Source organism: Dipodomys ordii, unplaced genomic scaffold (assembly GCF_000151885.1).
Source record: "Dipodomys ordii isolate 6190 unplaced genomic scaffold, Dord_2.0 Scaffold4, whole genome shotgun sequence".
Taxonomy (NCBI): domain Eukaryota; kingdom Metazoa; phylum Chordata; class Mammalia; order Rodentia; family Heteromyidae; genus Dipodomys; species Dipodomys ordii.
In genome coordinates, this window is record NW_012267220.1 from 8,862,684 (window position 1) to 8,886,184 (window position 23,501).

The following is a 23,501-nucleotide window of genomic DNA, read 5'->3' on the forward strand; positions in this document are numbered from 1 at the left end:
AAGTGCTCTACCACTGAGCCACCTTCCCAGCCCCCTGAAATTTTCTTAGAAAGAAGGAGTGAGAAAGTTGTCTATTGTGAATTTGGTGAATACTGATAAAAATAAACAGCGTAAATGTTACATACTCAAAAACTCAAGATTCTCAAGCCTGTATACTTCTAGAACATAAAACTTTAACATATACAGAAGCTAAATTGTTTTAAATGAAGGATGGTTATTTATAAGAAAAAAGTCTTGAGTCCTGTAATAGCCTTGAAAAAAAGCTGATTAATAAACAGAATTTCAACAATCTTCCTGGGTTATTTATTAAAAAACCATTTGCAATGTTTACTTAGTAAAATCTGTAATATGTCAAGGTATCTTCTATATAAGAATGGAGAAAGTGTTACTTGGTCTCACTGTTAGAGATCTTTTATTTTAATTAATGTAAGTGATGAACTCAGAAAATAAATACAGGCTGACTGGCAGCCTTGAAGAGCTGAAACAAGTATTTCATATTGTATGTTATCCTCCTGTTTTCTCACTTAACCCTAAAACACCATTATTTTCTTTGCTTGGCAACAGCAATAGGAACCTGGGGAATATTATTTGGCTTGAGATAAATTGTCGTGTGCTCTAGTGACTTGTGTTTACAAGAGAGAAAACACAAGAGCATAAAAAACCGGGTGAATCTATCTTCCTATAAAGAACAGTGGAAGACAGGCCATGTCAGGGAACTTGGTCCTGGACAAAGCTGATACTAATGATGGGTAGATCTATTGACTCCTAATGGGGGAAATGATTTCTCTCACTCCAATGTATCAAGGAAAAAAGTAGTTATTTACATATTAATTTGGAATAGGCATTGAATAATAAGGGAGTCCATTGTCTAATATTTTGCCTATGCCTTTTAAACTTTATTATCCACAGAATTATAGCAGTGAAAAATAAGATGGAGGCAAAGATTCAGTGGTGACCCCAGGGTTCTTAAGTCAGTATGGTCTGTTTGTGGTACATGTAGTGTTCCTGGGAAGCAAGTCCTATGTGATAGTTCTTCATGATTGCAGGAAAGTCCTGGAAGGCACATTCTGATGCTTTGTGTCGGGAGAAGAAACTTCTAACTTTTTTTTTAATTTTTCATATAGCTCTCCTTAGTTATCAGAGGCTTTTGCAGAAAAGTCAATGAATGACAAAAGACAATAAATATGCTTCTGTAGAAACACGATGGCCAAAAGAACAGTGGCTCATTTAGGTTTTGGTTTATGGCTGTGATCAGGATGCCTCATCTAATAGAAAACAGAATCAGCTTCTCCTCTCCAGCCTCCAGCGGGATGGAGAATGCAAACGCTTTTGTCTAAAATGACACAGTCTGGTTTCAAAATCTAAATTACACGTGGAAACAGGATATCTCACATTGCTATCTGATAATCAGGTAGATTTATTTCCTGTATGCTAAAGTGTATAATGTTTTGCTTAGTTTTTTTTCTTTCTTTTTTTTTCCAGGGCTGAGGACCGAACCCAGGGCCTTGCACGCAGTGGGCGGGTGCCTTTCCACTGGGCTAAACCCCCAGCTCCTCCTTTGCTTAGTTTTTACTTGAGTCCTATTTGTGTGAATTCTCTTGTGCAGAAGAAAAAAAAGCACAAGAATTCAGGCACTAAATCCTAACTCTGAGTATCAAAAACACATCACATCCCTTGTGAAGACATGCCCATGTATAAATAAATAATGATTTTCTTTAAAAAAGGCTGAGTGCACTGGCTTTATCTGAGTGATTTAAGAACCAGAGATTGGCAGATCACAGTGGCCACCTCTGGCAAAAAGAAGTTCATGGGATTCCATCTCAAACAAAGCTGTGGTCCAGGGGTACATGGCGGTCATTCCCAGCTACAGGGGAAACACAGCAGGTGGGCTGCAACCCAGTCCATCCTAGGTATAATGTGAGATTCTATCTCAAAAATGATAAATGCAAAAATGACCGAGGTGTGTGCCTCACATGGTAGAGGGCTTGCCTAGCAAGCACAAAAGCCCTAACTTCAAGCCCTGAACCACCAAGTATAGGTCTAGTAAAATATACATCAAATTGGCAGTAAGAGTCATTGATTCAGATGCCATCATATGCTATAAAGTTATTTCAAATTTACCCCTAAACTATTTGGAGCTCTTATGAATTCTCGATCATGAGACCGGGGAAACTGAGGTAACATTGGGAATATTTGCACCAATGGGTAAATTCTTAGACTCCTAGAAAACAGGAATGCGTTATGATCTTACAGGTGAGAGATAGAATGAATCTTACCAAGTGCAGTGAGAGTGGAGACAGATTACAAAGCATTAATTGCATTTAGCATCACAATGTTTTCTAAACATATTAGGTTCTTCCCATAAGGCTTCTGGTCCATGTCAGATCAGGGTAGCAATTTTGGAATAGTCTTTTAATCCTAGCCATTGTATGACTAGTTCAAACATTTTGTAGAGAATGAAGCTCAGAGAAGATTGTAAATTTTCTATTGCCATCACAGACAACACCTGTTTAGCAGTCCTCAGCCAATCTGTTCCTTCTCTGTGCCAAGGCAAAAGCTGTTTTATCCATCCAATACACTACTATGTTTAGCCACAGAGCAAATAACTGCTATAGCATCCATATGGCAAATTGTGCTTTCAAAGTGTTCATTCCATTAGACATCCTTGGCCCGTAAAGCAAATGACAGTAGTTGCAGATGTTTGCGACAGCAGATTTTCTTTTAAATGTTTCTTAAAGAAATAGAACATGGCTTTTAAATGTAGACAGAAAGTAAAGGCAGAATCACAGCGTCAAACACAAAGGGTTGGTGATGATCTCATTATCATTTATATTGGGCAAAAATGGCCTATCAGGCAGATAAAGAGTAAACAAGTGATTAATGCAAAGGTTCACAAGAATGGCTAGAACATTTACTATATTTTATTAAATACTTTATTAAAGAAAAAATATAATTAATGAATAATTTATAAAATAATCAAATTACAGATTTGTGTATATGCATGCATATTTGTATATATACATATGTGAGTTTTGTGTAGATACAGAAAAGTGTGTTTGTGTGTCTATGTATAGTGTTATATATTGGGTATTAAACCCAAGAACTTATGCATGCTAGGCAAATAACATCTTCAACCTTTTATTATTTTTATTTTGTTTGTGAGATAAGATCTCTCACTTTGTCTGTGCTGGCTTTTAACTTTAAATCCTTCTATCTTTTGCTTCTCAATTAGTTGGAATGTCAGAAATAAATCACTATACCTAATATTTCCTCCTTCCTTTCTTCCTTCCTTGCTTTCTCTCTATATATCTATATCTATATATATTTTTTGCAGTTCTATGGTTTGTGCTTAGAGCCTTATATTTCCTGGGTAAATCCTTTACCACTTGAAAAACATTTTATACAGTAACTGATAGAATGAGTAGAAAATGAGTTTTGGAACACAAGACACTCTGTGTCTTGTAGAATAAATTAATCTAGGTTTGTGACAAAGGGAGAAAGGGATTAATATAAAGAAATATTACTGGTAAAAAGAAATCATGAAGGCATTTGAGATCAAGCAAAGGTTATGTTTAGATAAAAATGGAGTGGCCATTTGAGACAAAATAAGAAAATTTAATGAAAATACAACAAACATTTGGAACAAATCAAGACTAAATCCCTAATTCAAAGAGAAATTACAAAGTGCATAAAATATCCTAAGAGAACAATTTCTGTCAGTGTCCAAGTTAGATTTAAAGGTCATCAGGCAGTAAAACTATCCTATATGAATGATAGACACTATTAGAAAGTTGCCCAAACCTGCACAACACAAAGAATGGGCTGTAATATAAATGACAGACTTCAGGTAACAAAAGTGCTCCATCGGTTTATCAATTGTAATAAATATATAGCATTTATAGCGAACGGCAATAATGGGACAAGCTATGGGGGATATGGGATGTGAAATTTCCTGCACAATTAAAATGCTGTAACATCTACCTACAATCTGTTAAAGTATTATTGCAAACAGCCTAGAGCTCAGAATGTATATAAACTTTACCTAATAGTTCTTTTTAGCAGACTCCAAGATCATGTATAAAACTATAAATTTAATAAGATATTTAAAGAGATTTTAATTGCACAATTTTCTTTGCAGTGACACAAAACAAATTATTTTAGAGAAATAAAAATATATACATTTAGATTGCTGTTGGGGGATTTAATATTTTGAGTTCTAAATATAATTTAGATATGAGGCTCTTGTCCTTCGTATGGCTAGTGAAGATCTTCTCCCAATCTGTGGGCTTTCTTTTGATCTTGCTAGCTATGTCCTTTGCCATGCAGAAGCTCTGCAGTTTCATGCAATCCCATTTGTCCAACCTTTCTTTGATTTGTTGTGTTTCTGGGTCTCTTTTAAGAAAATTTTGGCCTGTGTCAAGGAGACCTAGGGTTTCTCCTGTTCCATTCTGTGACGTTTTCAGAGTGTCTGCTTTGACTCCAAGGTCTGTGATCCATTTGGAGTGGACTCTGGTGCAGGGTGATATATAAGATTTTAGCTTTATTTTTCTACAAGTGATTAAACAATTTTGCCATCACCATTTACTGAAGCGACTGTCTTTCTTCCATTCTATTTTTTAGCTCTCTGTTTTCGATTAGGTTGCTATAGGTCTGTGGGTTCATTTCTGGGTCTTCAGTTCTATTCTATTGGTCCTCAGGTCTGTTCTTGTGCCAGTACCAAGCTGTTTTTTGATTACTATGACTTTGTAGTAGAGTTTGAAATTTGATATTGATATTCCTCCAGCACTGTTCTTTCTGCTAAGGATTCTTTTTGCTCTTCGAAGTCTTTTATTGTTCCATATGAATATTTGGATTGCTTCTTCTATTTCATTGAAGATTGGAGTTGGGATATTGATAGGTATCACACTGAATTTGTATATAGCATTTGGCAGTATTGCCATTTTCACGATGTTAATCCTCCTAATCCAAGAGCATGGGAGGTTTTTCCACTTCCTTAGTTCTGCTTTAATTTCCTTTTGCAGGATTTTAAAATTTTCATCATAGAGGTCCTTCACTTCTTTAGCAAAGTTAACTCCTATGTATTTTTATTTTTTGTTGGGCTATTACAAAAGGAGTTGCTTTCCTGTTTCAGCTGTGCTCTTCTCATTATTGGCATACAGAAAAGCCATTGAATTTTGAAGGTTAACTTTGTACCCGGCTACTTTGTCAAAGTTTCAGATCAGCTTGAGTAACTTGGGAGTGGAGTCCATGGGGGTACTTTACTTTAACTACAAAATCAAGTCATTTGCAGAGAGGGAGAGTTTTACTTCATCTTTCCCTATTTGGATCCCCTTTATGTTTGCATCTTGTGTTATTGCTCTAGCTAAGCATTCTAATACTAAATTAAAGAGGAGTGGAGAGAGTGGACATCCTTTTCTCGTTTCTGAGTTAAGAGGAAATGGCTTTAACTTTCACCATTAAGTATAATGAAAAGAAACATAGGTCCCGTGGTTCCCTTGATTTGCAATTACTAGTATATGTCTGAGACATGCAGAAAGGGTCAGATTGATGTTAGGCGAAATGAATCCCAAGATAAGTATTCAAATGTTTTTTTTCTTTCTTGTGATTGTTTCTAACATATTTTTATGATGATTTCTTTGTTGCTTTGTATGTACCTCCCCCACAGTATAACCCCTGTTTCCACTGTATTTGATATTGGTATAATTTGTGGAGGGGAAGGGAAAAAACAAATTGTTTAAATAGGGATACAAGTGGATCCATTGCAACAATGAGATGTATACGATGTTATGTCGAAAAACAAACTTTACAACTTTGGCGGTGGGGGGCGAGGAGGCAGGGGAGTGGGGAGAGATGGGAAGGGTTGGTAATGGAAAACAAAGGAGGAAGCAACAATGCTTGCTAAGAAATGTACTCATTACCTTGCCCTTGTAATTCATGTAATTGTAACCCCTCTGTATGGTACTTTCACAATAAAAAATAATTAAAAAAATAAAAATAAAATAATGGGAGATGTTTCTCAAGAAAAAGAAAATACTGGCTGTAGATTTGTCATACACAGCCATATGTATGACGTGGAGGAAAGCTCCATGGATTCCAAGTTTTTCCAGAGCCTTCATCATAAAGGGGTGTTGGATCTTGTCAAATGCTTTTTCTGAATCTATTGAGGTAACCATGTGGTTCTTATCCTTGCTCTTGTAGATGTGATGAATTTTATTAATTGATTTGTGTATATTGAACCGGCTTTGCATCTCTGAAATGAATCCTGCTTGATTGTGGTATATGATTTTTTTGATGAGTTGTTGAAGTCGATTGGCCAGATTTTTGTTGAGAAGTTTTGCATTAATGTTCATTAAAGAAATGGGTCTATATTTCTCTTTCTTTGCTGAGTCCCTGCCTGATTTGGGATGAGGGTTATGATGGCTTCATAGAAAGAGTTTTCACCAATATTTCTTAACTTTAGTCTTATTCATAATATCTGTTTTAATTAAAGTAGAGCAATATTGCATTGTAGATTTTTATTTACATTGGATACCTCCAAAAATTACTGATAAGCATTATTTATACATGAACTTGTTATGTATTTGTGTGTCTTCTTTTGAATGACTTGCTCATTTTTTAAATCAGATTTTTTTCTGTTTATTCTTGTTTTTCTCTATCTGTTTGAATCCCTTACATATTATATATATTACCACCTTATCAGATTTGTAGCTTGAGTTTTTTCCCATTCTGCAAGTTGTTTTTTTCATTAAGTTGACTGCTGGATGAACAGAAGCTATCTAGTTCGACATGTCTATTTTGGCTTTTGTTTTCCATATTTTGATATCTTATACAGAAATTCCTTACTAATCACAGTCCAGAAGCATTTTTTGTCCTAGTATTTTTGTAGTTTTAAGACTTCCATTTAAGTCTTACACCATTTTGAGTTACATGACGAGTAATGGGGGCTAGTCAGACTCTGCACATAATGATCCAGTTTTCCCAGCATCCATTATTGAAAAGGCTGACCTTGCCCTGATGTGTGTCCTAACAACTGTGTCTATTGGTTATATATGGATGACGTTGGTTTAGTTATAGACTATTCCATTCCATTGATTTTTATGTCTTCCCCCACCCTCCTTTTTTGGTATGGATCATGGGGGCTTGAACTCAGAGCCTGGGAACAGTCTTTGAGCAATTTTTCTCAAGTTTGGAGCTCTATGCCACTTGAGCCACAGCTCTATTTCTTTCTTTGTGTGGTTAATGGGAGAAAGGGGGTTTCATTGACTTTCCTGCCTGGACTAGCTTTGAACAGTTATCATCAGAGCTCAGTCTCATGAATAACTGGGATCACAGATAAAAGCCACTACCAGTACCCATCTCTATGTTTGTTTTACGTCTTTTGGCATTGTATTACATTGATCACTATAGTTTTGTAATACATGTCTTGCTTTGTACCTTTTATCCAAGATTGCTTTGGTATTTTAGGATTTTTTTTAGTGGTTTCATAAGCATTTTAGGATTGTTTGCTTCTGTGAAATGTATCATTGATATTTTGACAGGGATTGCATTGAACCTGTAAATAACTTCAGGTAGTATGGCAAAATGTTCTGAAAAGCTGTTAGACTAGAGTAATATCATACCACTGGCATTCATGCTCCATAAATCTCATGTGATTAATACCTGTGTTTGACAAATCGGATTGGAATGCATGTATAACACCAATTTTGAATTCATTCATTTAGTTAGCTAGCAAAATTTAATGAAGGAAAGATCCTTAATCAAAATGATAAGGGATTTTATTTTTAGTTTTGTGAGCTGCCTCACAGAGATATTGATTTAAACAATATTGAAAACAAAAAACAGGTTTCCCCCTCTCCTTGCCTGTTTGATGGAATTTCTCTCTCTCTCTCTCTTTCTTTCCTTTCTTTCTCTCCCTCTTTATTTATTTCTTTCTTTCTCTCTTTCTTTCTTTCTTTCTCTCTTTCTTTCTTTCTGTCTTTCCCTTTCTTGTTTTCCTTCCTTCCTTCCTTCCTTCCTTCCTTCCTTCCTTCCTTCCTTCCTTCCTTCTCTCTCTCTCTCTCTCTCTCTCTCTCTTTTCAGTCCTGTAGCTCAAACTCAGGTCCTGGGCACTGAGTTTATTTTTGCTCAAGGCTAGCACTCTATCACTTGAACCACAGCGCCACTTCTGGTTTTTCCTACTTACGTGGTACTGAAGAATCAAACCCAGGTCTTCATGCATGCTAGGTAAGCACTCTACCATTGATCCACCTTCCCAGCCCTTGATGGGCTTCTTTGTGAGTGACATTAGGTGGGTCACCAGCTACTGACAACAAAAGGGAGGTTGCTCTTTTCTCCTTCCATCTATCCTCTTTCTGTTAGGTGCTGGATTAAGTTTGTTAACATTTAAATATATTTCTACTAGCCATAAGGAGGAAAACATAATGTAAAGAATATTTCACAATTTCAGTCAATGATGGTCAAAATTACAACAAAATCCTATTAAAGACAACAAAGATGTGTTGAGCATGCTTAACTTCAAGGTGAAGTTGTAAGAGTTTTAACATCAATAGTATATGATTCTGGGTGAAAGTTGTTTAAAGCAAGGTGGTATTTGCAAGGGGGGGGGAGTGAAGAGCAGTAGAAGAATGAATGGGGGAAATGAGTAGAATCCAGGCAAGAATGTGCTGTATATGCTAATGAATTGAGAAAAATAACTGGAGTATGATGTTGACACAGATCAAGATGCATTGTGCACATACATTGTCTCATTAAATGGCAAAATATTCAATAAATAAGACTAAAAATTAAGAAAAATGAAGGAAGGGGTGGGAGGGGAGAGACGGGTGAGAATGTTAAAAGGGGTGACATTGATCAAAGAGTATTGTATTCAAAAACTGCTCTATTGAATAGCAACTTCTTTGTACAACTAGTTAAAGAAAATATAACTATTTTAAAGAGCAAGGTGGTAATTACTAATTAGGTTTCTTGTAGGTGTTTCATTAGATAGTTGGCAATTTTGTTTAAGGTCAATGCAATATTATTACTCAATTTCCCGAAAGACTAAAGCTTTCTATTGAACTTTGAAGAAGCTCCTTTACTGACATCTCTTGCTTTCACTTACCCAATGTAACAGGACAGGTCTACTATCTCACAGCTTGATGTTCACTGTTTCCTCCCGTCATTTTCAAAATATTTATGGTGGAAAGCTTAAAAACAAGTCAAGAAATGCAATCTACAATTCAAATGTGGAACTCACTTTAAAACAGAAAGAATTCAATTGTGACTTGTAAATTAGCAACTAATTTTTTCTTTTATTTGCTGTCTTGTTACCCATTCTTGATGTTTATCATTCCTCTAGCACTTATATCATTGTTAAGCTACCTTCTTATTTTTCTCTTTCTTTCATAAGGACAAATTCTGGAAATGAATAGAATTTAGCAGCATTTCATAAGTTTTTGGCTTGCTTTTTAGTTTCAAGAATGGACATCGACTAATTGAAGCTCACAGGGGGAAAGAGTATACTTGCTACTTTCTTTTCTAGATTTCATAGAATAATAATGAAGGCAAAACAAATTAGTTCGGGGGAGCAGCTTTAAAAGAAAATCCTAGCCTGTATAGGAGTTCTGAATGGGACACAGATGACTTGTATAGATATGCTGATTGTCAGTATATTAAACAGGAGAAAGAGAATTGCCAAGTTGAGTTTCTTTCCGCCCTTCTCCCCTCCCCCAAATATTCAGGGAAACTATTTGGTAGAATGAACGCTTTTAAAACACCATCAGTAGGCTTCAATTACATATTTTCTTCCCTCATGAACAAATCAAGTCACTGATTCTCACAACATAAAAGACCTACTATGAGAGATTAAGCAGATGGGAGGGGCTAAGTGGAACTGGGTGCTTGTCTTCCCCCAGGAAGGCCCTGGGTTGGGTCAGCAGTTAGAGAAATGAGTTAAAGGAGAAGTGAAGGTTTATCCTCATCTCTTAAAGAAGCCTTTATTCCAGTCAGTAGTCAGCTATGACAGTTAAATAACAAGTAAACACATACATTTGCAATCTTATAAATGGTGATCAATACTTATCAACACTGTAACTATTAGAGCATGGGAAAGTCTTGTTGATCCGCTGAAAGGGCATTGTCAAAAGCTTCAATATGAAAATGGTGTCCTTCAAGACATTTCTTTCACTATTCCAGGCTCTGAAAGGTTTTGAACACATTATGTCTGACATAGTAAAACACAGTAGTTACCTTTAAAATTCGGTCTGATTCTGGCATCATACCCTGAGGTCCTCCCCATTAATTTATCCAGGAAGTCAGAGGGTGACATTGGAGCACTTCGAGATCTTGCACTATTGGTTTCTTTAGTGGCGACCAAACTACAAATGAGAACAAAAGGTTAGATAGACTTCACAAAGAAGAAATCTTTCTAATTGCTACTTGTAAAAATCAAACAAAATTGCTAAGCAAAAATATCCTTGACCTCATAAAGGAGAACGTTACCATGTACCAAATATTGTAAAGGAGATAGTTATGAATTTATAATCAGTATTTGTAACATTTCATGCATATTCAGTCCAATTGTCAGAGTAGCCATTATTTTGTGGTGCAATTCAAAATTATTAACCACTTGAAGTTTATATTTACCCAAATTATCTGCCTTCAATATTTTTAAAATATTTTATTGTTACTGTGGAGGTGATATACAGAAGGGCTATACTTACATGAGTTAGATAATGAGTACATTTCATCCCTTCCCTTGCTCTCTCCCAGATTTTTCCTCTCATTACTAATCACAAGATGTATAGTTCATTTCCCATAGTGTGTAGTGAGTACCACTGTTGGATTTGTTCACCCTTTGTTTCACCTTACCCTCCAAAAGACAAATGAACAAACAAGACAAAAGGAAAACAAAAGCAGCCACGACAAATGTGCCTATAAATCTACCAGTAAACACATGGAATGTTTATATATATTTATATATATAATGTATACATTGAGATATGATAAATTATATAGATCTCTAGACATTCACACATTGAGGCTGAAGGAGGACACACATAAGTGTGGATCACAAAGGCTCAATACCTATGTAGCTATGTGCATATGATCACATAAAATAATATTTTATGAACTGCTTTCAGTTTTTACCTAAACATATCCTCTGTGTTTGAGGAATAAAAATATAATAGTTTAGCTATACAGTAAAACTCCTTTTGCTTTTATTGAAAGAATCTCTCTATATCTATTTCTATCAATCAATCAATCTATTTATGTATCTATATATAGGCAGATATATATCTAAATACTTGTATGAGTCTATCTAGATAGATTTTATCTAGATTGATATCTAGATATGTCTCTATCTATCTACCTATCTATCTTTTCTATCTATCTATCTGTATAAAATCTAGGCTGGCCTTGAGGTCATAATCCACCTGCTTCAGCTTCCCAAGTGTTGGAATTACAAGTCTATGCTCCCATGTCCTGAATCAACCCTTTTTCTTTTTATGCACAACTTTCTAAAAGCTAATAATGTCACTGCTGCTCCTAATTTACCTAAGTTGTTCCATTTTGGTCACTACTTGGTCATAACACAAGTTATCAGATTTCTTATATTTCCTTTGCCAGATGGATCTTAATGCATCACTGTTCTCATGACTACAATACAGATACCTGTGATGATCCATAGATGTAAATTTAAAATCCATCCTCAGTGGTAACATTCAAATGATTTTCTTAAGACACACACACACACACCCACACACACACCCCTCTTAACTGTTGTTATGTACAGTATTCTATGTAGTTCTGAGCACTTACTCTATGACTAATTTCTTACTGTCATGTTTTCTCTAAAATCAAAGCGTTATCTTCTTTTCTCTCTATTTGTTCCAGATTACTTCATGGTCTTCTAGCTCTGATTGCTAACTACTCTGATGCAAAGGTTATAATAATGAAAGAGAGGAAACCTCCTACCTTCTCAAAGACACTGCAACTTTCCCCTGTCCTCTGCCTTGAAGTGTGTTTCCTATCCTTTATTTCTATTTTGTGCAGAAAGGCATTGTTCCAACTTCCATTACTACATACTCCACATGAACTGCCACCTCTAAACGCTACCATTTATTCCCTTTACAAAAGCTCTCTTTCAGTTATCATATGATCAGCCTGGTTTTCTACCAACTTGTTTGTCAATCATTCTCTGCCCATTTTCTGTGAAAAATAGGGGACTGTTTTTCTGCTGGGTATAAATCTCTCTATTATGTATTGGATCAGGGAAATTATCCCAATCAGCCATGAAACAACGGGCAGAGGTACACTTGCTATGCAATGGAACATGGAAGGCAGTGTGTCAACCGAAGCAGAAACTGGAATGACTACCATAGCCAAGGAATGCTGGCAGCCACTAGAGACTACAAAAGGTATGGAATGGCTCTATGACCCAGCAATCCCACTTTTGGGCATTTACCCAAATGTTTACAAACAAGACCACACTAAAGCTACCAGCACAACTATGTTTTTGCAGCATTATTCACCATAGCTAAGATATGGAACCAACCCAGATGCCCCTCAGTAGATGAATGGATCAAGAAAATGTGGTATATATACACAATGGAATTCTATGCCTCCATCAGAAAGAATGACATTCCCCCATTTGTTAGGAAATGGAAAAACTTGGAAAAATTATATTAAGTGAAGTAAGCCAGGCCCAAAGAAACATAGGTCCCATGGTTTCCCTTATTTGCAATATCTAGTATATGTATGAGTCAAGCGGAAAAGGTCAGATAATGTGATGTCAGGAAAATGAACCGTTAGATGTGTATTTTAATGCTTTTTTCTTTCATGCATGTGTTTCTAACGCATTTATAAGATTATCTCTTTGTTGCTTTGTATGTCCCTCCCCCACAGTATAACCCCTGCTTTCACTATATTTGATGTCACTATAATTTGTGGAGGAGATGGGGAAAAACCAGTTGTTTAAGGATACAGGTGGACCTGTTGCAACAATGAGAAGTACAAGTTGTCATGTCCAAAACGAGCTTTACAACGTCGGTGCGGGGGGGGGGGGGGAAGGGGGGGAAGGAGAAGGATTGGGATTGGGGGGAGGGGGGAGGCTGGGAAGGGATGTGAAGAGTAAACAAAGGAGGAGGCTGCAATGCTTGGTAAGAAATGTACGCATTATCCTGCCCATGTAATTGTAACTCCTCTGTACAGTATGTTCACAAATAAAATAAAATTAAAAAAAAAAAGAAGAGCTAGTAGCTGAGGGCAGACTTCTGGCTTTAAGAGAGGCAAGAGGATACATTTCTTGAATGTATTAATTTGTTCTGGACTCCATAAGAAGTGTGTATCAGCCTTCAAGTGAATTGTGTCATTTCAGTTTTTCTACCTCAACTTCAGAATTATTTTTTTCTTTTTTTATACAATTCCATTTTCCTTTGTTGATGTTTTCTAGCTCGTGAGATTTTGCTATACAATCCATTTCAAGTTCTTGTACATGATTTCCTTTAATTCTTGGAATATACTCTTTGTCTTCGCCAATGGGTTTGTTTCTTTGGGTAAATTTCTGTTGGACACTTTTGCTCCTGTGTATGGTCTATGCTTTTCCATTTCTTTACATATCTCATAAATTCTCATTGAAAATTGGATGTTTTAAATTATATAAAGGGATGACTATGAAAATCATACTCTACCCTCTGGCTAAAATGTGTGGTTTTTTGTCTTTCTGTTAAATCAACTTTTCTGAACTAAATTGTATAGCATTTACACTAATTGCTATGTGCAACTGTAGAAATATTCACTTGTATACTTTACAGATCAGCTCATACTTGGAAAAGAACTTCTTAATAAGACTAGCAAGTTCCACCGTACTACCAGAAGCTGTGCTCATGATCTATGCCTTCAACTCTGTGCCACAAGTTGACTATTTGGTTTTATCCTATATTTTCATGTGTGCAATGCTAAAAGTCTTGAAACACTGGTCATGCTCACAGTCATACAGGTGCATACTTGTCACGTTCTAGATACACAGGAATCTGAGGAGATTTTCCATACCTATATGCACATCTAGTTTCATTATTTCTCTTTTTAAGACTAAATTCATTTATTGTTTTTCCTCACTGTTATACTTGTGAAGTTACAAAAATTGTCAATGTTTTTGATAAATGTCTCCAGGAAAAATTCTTTGTGCAGTGAGTGAACTCCAATTTAGGTCACACATGGAAACAGCCCTGCAAGTGAGTTTTTCCAGAGAACAAGACATGAAAAATGATGACAATTTTTCAAGAATGAGGCTTTAAAGGAGTTCAAATGTCACCCAACCACTTCTGGTGACTTCTAGGTTGTTGTTTTCTCTTGTGATTGAGAGCCTTTCATGGCGTACAGTAAGGAAAAAGAGAAAAATAATAAGGATGCAGAAAGTTACAGTGCCACAAAAGTCATACTTCTAATCCCTTTTCTTCCACCTAGACTTTTCATCATACCTGTTTTTGCTCTAAGGAGTTCTGCTTTTCACCTGCAGCTCCTTTCCTCTCTGAATAATGCTACTTATTGCCATAGTATCAGCTAACACTCATAATACTATTGTGTAAGACTTCAAAAACGCTCATAAATAATGACAAGATTTGATTTTAAATGGAAGGGTAAGAATAATAGACACTGGTTTTTAAGTTTTTATTTTCCTCAATAACCAATAGTCAAAAATTATAGTTGATTACATATCAGTGGATATTCTGATTGCTAATCTGATAATAGTAATAAATCAAAAGTGCTCATCAATCTCTTCATCCAAATACTTGCCTATGTATCTCCTATTTATATCACTATAGGAGATGTTGTTAATTCAAAATATAGCTACAAGTTTTTCCAAGTAACATTTAGCATAAGAGAGAAAGAAAATGATGAGACAGCTACAGAATTGAGATTTTCATTGCCTTCTATATTTTCACAAAATAAAAGCCATAAGTGAATGCATTTCTTTAAGGAGATAGTGCTAAATTTTAATAATCCCTTGCATTCATATAATTCTTATGTTCCAAAAGTCTGTTTTCTTAATGATAATTATTGATTTACTTCTAAGATAATTGTTTTCAAATATTACAGTCTAACCTTAATCTTACAATGGAATATGAAAACCAAATTACCCATCATTTCATCTCATACTAAGCAATCATTTATCCTTTGCAATGAACTACCATAATAGTTTAATATTTAAATTAATATCAGAAACAAATTACTGAAAAGTTTCTAGTTATTGCTATAAAAATATTAGCTGTGTATAAACATGCTCTTTAATTTTTGCTCCAAACCTTAGCATCAATAGGGGCTAGAGTGCTAAGACATACAATGCAGGGCTGGGAAGGTGCCTCAGTGGTAGAGTGCTTGCCTTGCATGCCTGAGGCCCTGGGTTCGATTCTTCAGCACCACATAAGCAGAAAAAGAGGGAAGTGGTGCTGTAGCTCAAGTGGTAGAGGGCTAACCTTGAACTGAAGAGCTGAGGGACAGTGCCCAGGCCCAGAGTTCAGGCCCGCAACCGACAAAAATAAATAGATAAATAAAATAAAATGAATAAATAAAATTTGAAAAAGACATACAATGCTTTCTTTTCTGTAGTGTATAGTCTGGTTGCTTAAGTGCACTTGGAATTCCAAACACCTGTGGAAAGTAAATTGGCTTCAAGAATCAAGAAATGCAAAAAAAACACATTGTTAGTGTGATGTTTCCACTAGTGGATATTTCTATATTGACCCTTTGAAATCCTTAAGATATACAAAGTAAAAATTTCATGTTGTGTTCTATTTACTATTTTCTGTGCATGTCAGATATAAATGGAAACAAGATAATTCACTATTACCATGTTTATTAGTGACCTGACATCACAATACACAAACACATTATCCTTGTATCCCCTTGCATTACCTGGTTGAATATTTCACACCTTGTTACCAAACACTGTATACTTTCAACATCTCATAAATTTCTTTTGAATATATAAATGAGAAAGAGTAAGAATATTGTTTAAATATGATAAATAATTCTTGATTTATTCAAAGATTACTAGTTAGTTGCTATGAATAGATGAATTATATTTTATTTCTTTTGATCAGTTTCTAACATCTTTCTTGCTTTGTATATTTTAGTTGTACAAAATAATGGGTTTCATTATGACATTGTCATGCATGTACATAAAGCACTTGCATTGTAATTCCTCCCCATTATAATAAGTGGGCTACTGCAATATTTGTGTTTCTTGAAATTGGATCTGATATCAGCTCTGTTAACATTCCACTTGAAAGATGCTCATGTCACCAAAATGATGTGCTTCACATATATTATGTAAAGATGACGACATTGATTTGCCAGGGATGGAATAATGATATGTAAAAAATCTATTTACAAAGAACAAAAGTTTTGTGCATAGAAGCTTAGGAATATTATTATTCAGTAACTATTACTGTAGCCTGCTAAATAGTTTTTTAAATCACATCTTCAGGAATTTCAAACAGAAAGAGATTATAAATAAATAAGTATATGAGTGTAAACCATATATATATAAATATATATACTTCTATATAATATATTTATTTACCCCAAAGATTACAAACCAGGAAACAGTAAAGCTACAAGCACAACTATGTTCACTGAAGCCATGATTCACTATGAGTCAAGCTACAGAATCAGCCCAGATGTCCTTCAATGGACATATCAATCAAGAAATATATACAATGGAAATACATACACACATACACACACACAATGGAATTCCACTCATCCATTAGAAACAATGGTATTGTACCCATTTGTAATGAAATTATACTGTGAAGCACAACTCTTACTGTGTTTTTCTTCATTTTTTTTCGTCATAGTAGTATCTGAGTCTTGCACCATATGACCATTAGGGGATTTCCCTAAGAGAATGGAAGTTACTTGATACAGTCTGTAGCAATGATTATGTTGTCTGAGACGCTAGATATAACCAACTGAAAATTGTAGTGTATCTTTTAAATATCTAACTTCATCTGTATATTGAATAGTTCATATTTAAAAGATACAGTAAAATCACTATAAAAACACTTTTAAAAACTCAGAGTAGGAGGTAGCAGCTGGAAGACATTCAAGATTACACTTGAATTGATTTTGGATGAAAAATTTTATCACTCAGGCTGTGTATGTGAGGTATGTGTGTGTATATGTGTGTGCGCATGTGCATGCATGTATGCATATAAACATTTTAAAATCAACAAAACTAGTATATTTATAGTAAGTCACTATGATTGCTGACAAATTATGTATTATAAGTACTCTTGAATTAAGCAGCTTTGATTCTTTTAGAAGACTTTTATTTGTATCATCTCAAAATCTGTGCTAATTAGTATCCCTCCTACACTTAGCTCTTTTCTTTCCTATACTGTACCAACTATTGCTTACTATTAACTTTTCTTAGAATTTACATATGACCTCAAATCCAATCCCATCAATATAGTGTTTCACTTAAATGTGTTCTGTATTCTTAATTGTATAAAGACATGCTACTTGAAGGTTCAGAGGTTTTTATATTTTTAAGACCTGCTGAATGTATTTATTTAAATATTGAAACTCATCATCAATAATTATCAAAATGTTCAATAAGATAAAGAGTAAAATACATTCATTTTGGAGGACAAAAATAAGGTCTAAATATTGATGCGTGCGTGTGTGTGTGTGTGTGTGTGTGTGTATGTGTGTGTGTGTGTGCATGTGCACCAATACTAGGGCTTAAAGTCAGGGTCCAGGCACTGTCCCTTAGCATTATTGCTCAATTGGCACTCTATCACACAAACCTCACCTTCAAGTAAATGGAAATAAGACACTCATGGACTTCCTGGCCTGAACAGGCTTTGAACTAAGATCATCAGACATTAGCTTCTTGAGTAGCTAAGATTAGAGGAATGACCCACTAATACCTGGCTAAAATGACATTTGATGTATAATTGTCAATGACAATTTTATCTTCACTAAATGAACCTTCATATTATAAGAGAAGATGTGAAAGTTGTAGCTGGAAAGCATAATGTGGAGTTTCAGATGGATCCATGACATGTGGCTATGAACCTTTGCTCATTTCTATGAGATAGTTTGCAGAGGGGGACCCAATAAGGAGAAAAATCAGGACTGCCACTCCTAAAACAGATTTGGGCTATGAAATAATGACTTCATGAAACAGTCCTGCAGAGTTATATTTTTTAATGGAGGAAAAAATACTAACTCATTATTATTTGGCACACACTTGTAGTTACATAAGCCTCAGTTTGAAAAATAAAACAGAATACAAATGTTGAGCCTGTTACTACTTCTTTAAGTTTCAGTGTAGGAGGAAATAAGGAGAATCTCTGCCATCTAGAATTATGATATTTTTTGAATATTTCAAGTCAAAAATCTACTGCCTTAGGAAAGGTATTGTTATAGTAAAGTCATGTATTGTTATAGTAAAGTCATTAGAAGTGGTCAATTGAAGTTAAACATTAAAATAGAGGACAAAGAGGCTGGAAGAGGTGGCTGATATCTGTAATACAGCTACCCAGGAGGTAAAATCAAAAGGATCTTGGTTTAAAGCCAACCTGGAAGTAAAGCTAGCAAAACCCATGTCAGCACATAAACTGGTCATGGTTGCTTATACCTATGCCCTCATCTATGCGGGAGCCATAGGTAGGAAGAAAGCTAAGGTTTGCTGTAGGGAAAAGATCTGATATACTCTCTGAAAAAAGAGCTACGATAAAATATTTGTTAACTAATAACAACAAATAAATACATAAATAAATGTATGAATAAAGTCAACAAGCAATCTGAGGGAAAGTCTCAGTGGTAGAGCCTCTGCCCAGAAAGCAGGTAACCCAACTCCAGTACCCAAAGTGGCCAAATTGGAAGAATATAAAAAAGGACTATTGAGAATCAGAGGACTTTGGAGAATCAGAAATAACTGGAAATTTTTGCCTACCCGGATCAGGATTCTTGCTACTGTAACAGTGAAATGAAAGAATTATTTTAAGTGACTTCTTCTTGTAGTCAAAGGAGACTTAGGGAGCTATAATTCAACTAACAATAGACTGTTTCCTGATCTTTACATAGAAAATTTATATACATGACACCTTTTAATTCTCACATTCACCAAGTTAAGTATGATTAGTTATAGACTACAAATGAAACAAAAATAGAAAGAGAGAAACTTACCATTCTTTTCAGACTACTCAGATATTAAAAGGCTAGGCTTGTATTTTAAATCAAACCAAACCTTTCCTCAAAAGCAACTAGATTTTTTTGTTTCCTTGGTATGTTCTTCCCCCTATGGTAAATCCCCTGTTGTCACTGTACTTGATTTTGGTACCCTGCATCTTGTATATACATTTGACTAATTTGGGGAGGGGAAGGTGATTAACAAAACTCTGAAACAAGGACACAGGATGACCCATTGCAACAATGATACCCACAAGACAGTATATTAGAAGTGAGCTTTACAACTTTAGTGCTGGAGGAGTGAGGGAAGTGGGGGAAGGAAGGGCTAGTGGGAGAACAACAAGGGAGAGGATAACAATGCTCGACAAGAAATGTACTCATTGCCTTACTCATGAAGCTGTAACCCCCCTGCACAACATCTTTACAATAAAATGAAATTTTTAAAAAGCAACTAGAAAAAGTTTAAAAGTCTGTATGTGGGAGAGTTTTTAGAAAAATCTAGTGATAAATGACATGGTACAAACCTAAGAGAAAAACAAACACACACAGGGGTGAAGCCAATGTTCGGAACTGCATTTCTCTGATGTGTAGCAATAAATTTCGAAGTAGCTGCTGAGAGGTTAAAACTTGAAAACAAGTGTTGAAAGTTTTAGTACTTTATGGTGACAAAAATCTCATTCAAGGACTCCTCAAAGGAGCAAATTCATATTAATTAAGGATCTTACAGAATTACAACTATGGGGGAAAAAAGAGATTAAGGAACATTGGTAAGCATCTAAGTATTATTTAGAGTCATCTCAGTATCTGAATCTGGAATAAAACGATCCCAGATTTCTAGCAAACTTCTTTATAGAAGAAGAATATCATTCTAAGCCTCAAATTACATCTAATTTTATATACATAGTTTGCAATGGAATACAATATAAATAAAAAGAATAAGCAAAAGCAGAGAGAACTGTAAGAATTTAAACTCAAAAGGTATTTGTAAAAGAAATAGATCTATCACATATTGAAATGGTGAAACTGCTACACTGATTTTCAATTATTATACTTTGTATGTAGAAGAGATGAAAAGAAGACTGAGCAATTTCATCTAGGAAATTCAATGACAATTACCAACCAAATTGAAAATGTTTAATAAATTTAAGAATACAATCATCCTATTTGAAAATGAATCAGAAGAAAATGTACAAAAGGCAGCATATAGAGAGAGCAAAAAGAAACAGAGAAGACATATAGAAAAAGAAAAGTTACAATAAAAAGATCTAATATAAGTATGAAAGTAGAAAGCTTCAATGAGGAGCTAGAGAAACCAAGACACAGCAGTAGCTAATTGTGGAATATATTCTAAAACTAAGTACTTTTAGCTGAAGAATCACTAATGACTAAGGTCTCTTAAGAAATATTTAAAAATCATCTTGATACATCATGACAAATATACCCAAAAGTTAAGACAGAAAACAAAAATTTAAAAATTATGTTTTCTGTGGTCTTGAATATTGAATTCAAGGTCTCCTACATGTTTGGTAAGACTTTAACCACTAAGCTATATCCCTAGCCATAAATGTGCAATTGATATTCAAACATTTCATAAGTCTTAATAGATTTTTATCTCCCCATACAAACCTTACAAGCTATAGTAGTAGACCTTTCTGCAATCAGTGCTTTTCTCATTCAATTCTAGTTTGCACTTAACTTTCATTTTCACTGTTAGTTCTTCCTTACCAAATGTGATCTCAAAATATTAAAGCATTAAAATCTACTAACTTTCTTATTTATCTTCACCTTTTTTTCTTGGTGATTTTATCCAGTTTATTGGTCTTAAATATGGCATAAAGTACACTAAGCAGTCAGATTTTACAATTCTGTACATGATTTCTCTCCCCAAATTACAAACTGTTGGGTAGAACTACCTACTAAAATGTCTTCATTTGAATATCTGAAAATGTACCTGTACCAACTGAATTGCTATTTGTTCGTGAATTTGCTCTTCCTTCTTTCTTTGTAAGTTCATTTCTCCGGTCTCATTTCTCAGTTCCCAGGATGGAAACTTTTGACAGTTCTTGAATCCCCTTTTATTTCATATGTCATATCTATATTCTAATTTTATTCAAAATCCAACTACACTTTTCTGTGTTCTCTTTAACTCATCTAGTCCAACATTCCACTAACCATCCTTCCTTTATCTGGAACTACTCCTCTATTTATCTAGTTAACTCTTACTTATTTTCATCACTTAGAATTAAATCTTACTTTTTTAGGCAGTCTATACAATCAACTGGTTTAGAAAACTCCTGCTAAAAACTTTAAAAACTGTGCTGTTCATTAATAACACATTTTACTAGTGAAACTGCCATTTTATGCTAATAATAAATTGATGTCTATTCCTCTGTCATAGAGTTTTCCATTTCAGCAAAAATTATTATTGTTCCATTTTTAAGAGCCCTAGAAAGAAACTCAATAAATGTTTTTGGGATGAATTAATAAATATAATGAGGGAGAAATCATACATCAGACTGTCTATATTAAGTGCTCACTGGTTGGCACTGATATATCACATATTGTTTATATTTAACACACACATATTATAAATATACATATATATATATATAGAGAGTGTGTGTGTGTGTGTGTGTTTTCTATGTTTGAATGGAAAGAATTAACAAAAGTTGAAAGTCTATAGATGTGGTTGAGGATAGAAAGAAGATCCCAGTCAACAAGAAAATATATGACAAGTGATTAGAGAGTGTGATCACCTGTGATTTATATCTCTATTATATAATATATTTTATGTATAAAATAAAATTTTTATTACAAACCATTTATTTTTTAGTTAAATGGTTACAAAAGGCTATGTTTAAAATTTGTAGTGACTTTTATGGCTTCTTGAAAACTGTTCTCAGGGGTAATGAATAGTTTACTTGATAGTTTGGCATCAGCTTATTTCAGTTGAAAGAACTAAAAGGCTGTAAAACAGCTAATTAACTCACTAATTTGTAGCTTCTTAATTACTTATTTATTTTAAAAAACTAATTAAATGTTTACTGAGTACATTGAAATTACTTCAAATATATTTAATAGTTCCTATTATGTACTGAGTGCACAAGATAATTAAACGGAATGCTTTGTGTTACAATGATTGAGGATCCAGATGCACAGCCAGGAGGCTTATGTCATGTTCCTTTTCTGTCACTAACTACTTGTTTGGCCTTGAGCAAGCCAGACATTCTTTTGCCACTATAAAAACAGAGACTTAAAATGGCATGTATTTTTCATAGAGAAGTGGCACAACATAGAGGTATTTTTAGGAAAATGCCGAAGTTTGCCTCTTGCATTTGCTAACAGAAGCTTCGGTCAGGTGTAATTTACATCGAAGGCAGTAAAAAGAATACCACTCAGGCTAAGTCATGAATAAAGGTCCTAGATAGCCATAATAGTATCTGTTGAGACTCTGGTACAGAAAATACAAAGATAGAAGCATAAAATTCCTCTCTCTCTCTCTCTCTCTCTCTCTCTGTATGTATGTATATATATATATATGTATATATATATGTATATATATCATATTTTCTTGATCTATTAACCTACTGAGGGGCATCTGGGTTGGGTCCATATCTTAGCTATACTTGTGCTGGTAGCTAAGTATGGCCTCTGTTTGCCCCCCAGAAGTGGGATTGCTGGGTCATAGGGGAGCTCTATGTGGAATCTTTTGAGGAACCTCCATACCTCTTTCCAGAGTGGTTGAACAAGTTTACAGCCACACTAACAGTGCGGTAGGGTTCTTTTTTGGCCACATCCCCTCCAACATCTGTTGTTACTAAATTTATTAATGATATCCATTCTAACTGGGGTGGGGTGGAAGGAATATCAATGTTGCTTTGATTTGCATTTCTGTTATGGCTAGAGAGAAGTTGAGCATTTCTTCATGTGTCTATTGAACATTCTTTTTTTAAAAATAAGTTTTTTATTATGAAAATACTGTATAAAGAAGAGATTACAATCACATGATCAAGGTAATGAGTACATTTCCTTTTTTATTGTGAAAATAATATACAGAGGGGTTACAATTACTTGGGCAAGGTAATGAGTACATTTTTTATCAAGCATTGTTGCCTCCTCCTTTGTTTCTCCTTCCCATCTCCCCCCTCCAACCCCCCCATGGCCAAAGTTGTAAAGTTCATTTTTCGACATAACAACTTGTACATCTCATAGTTGTAATGGGTCCACCTGTATCTCTATTTAAACGATTTGTTTTTCCCCTTCCCCTCCACAAATTATACCGACATCAAATACAGTGAAAGCAGGGGTTATACTGT

At 34.7% G+C, this 23,501-nt stretch overlaps 1 protein-coding gene across 2 annotated transcripts in view; it reads right to left on the minus strand.

Moving 5' to 3' along the window:
* The window catches only part of Glra3 (glycine receptor, alpha 3), a 120,934-nt gene that overhangs the window by 76,717 nt on the left and 20,716 nt on the right, over nt 1-23,501 (minus strand). For both annotated transcript variants that reach the window (XM_013024965.1, XM_013024967.1), the window contains exon 2: nt 10,228-10,355. In XM_013024965.1, coding sequence (XP_012880419.1) covers nt 10,228-10,355 — 128 coding nt within the window. The remainder of the gene's footprint in view (nt 1-10,227; nt 10,356-23,501) is intronic.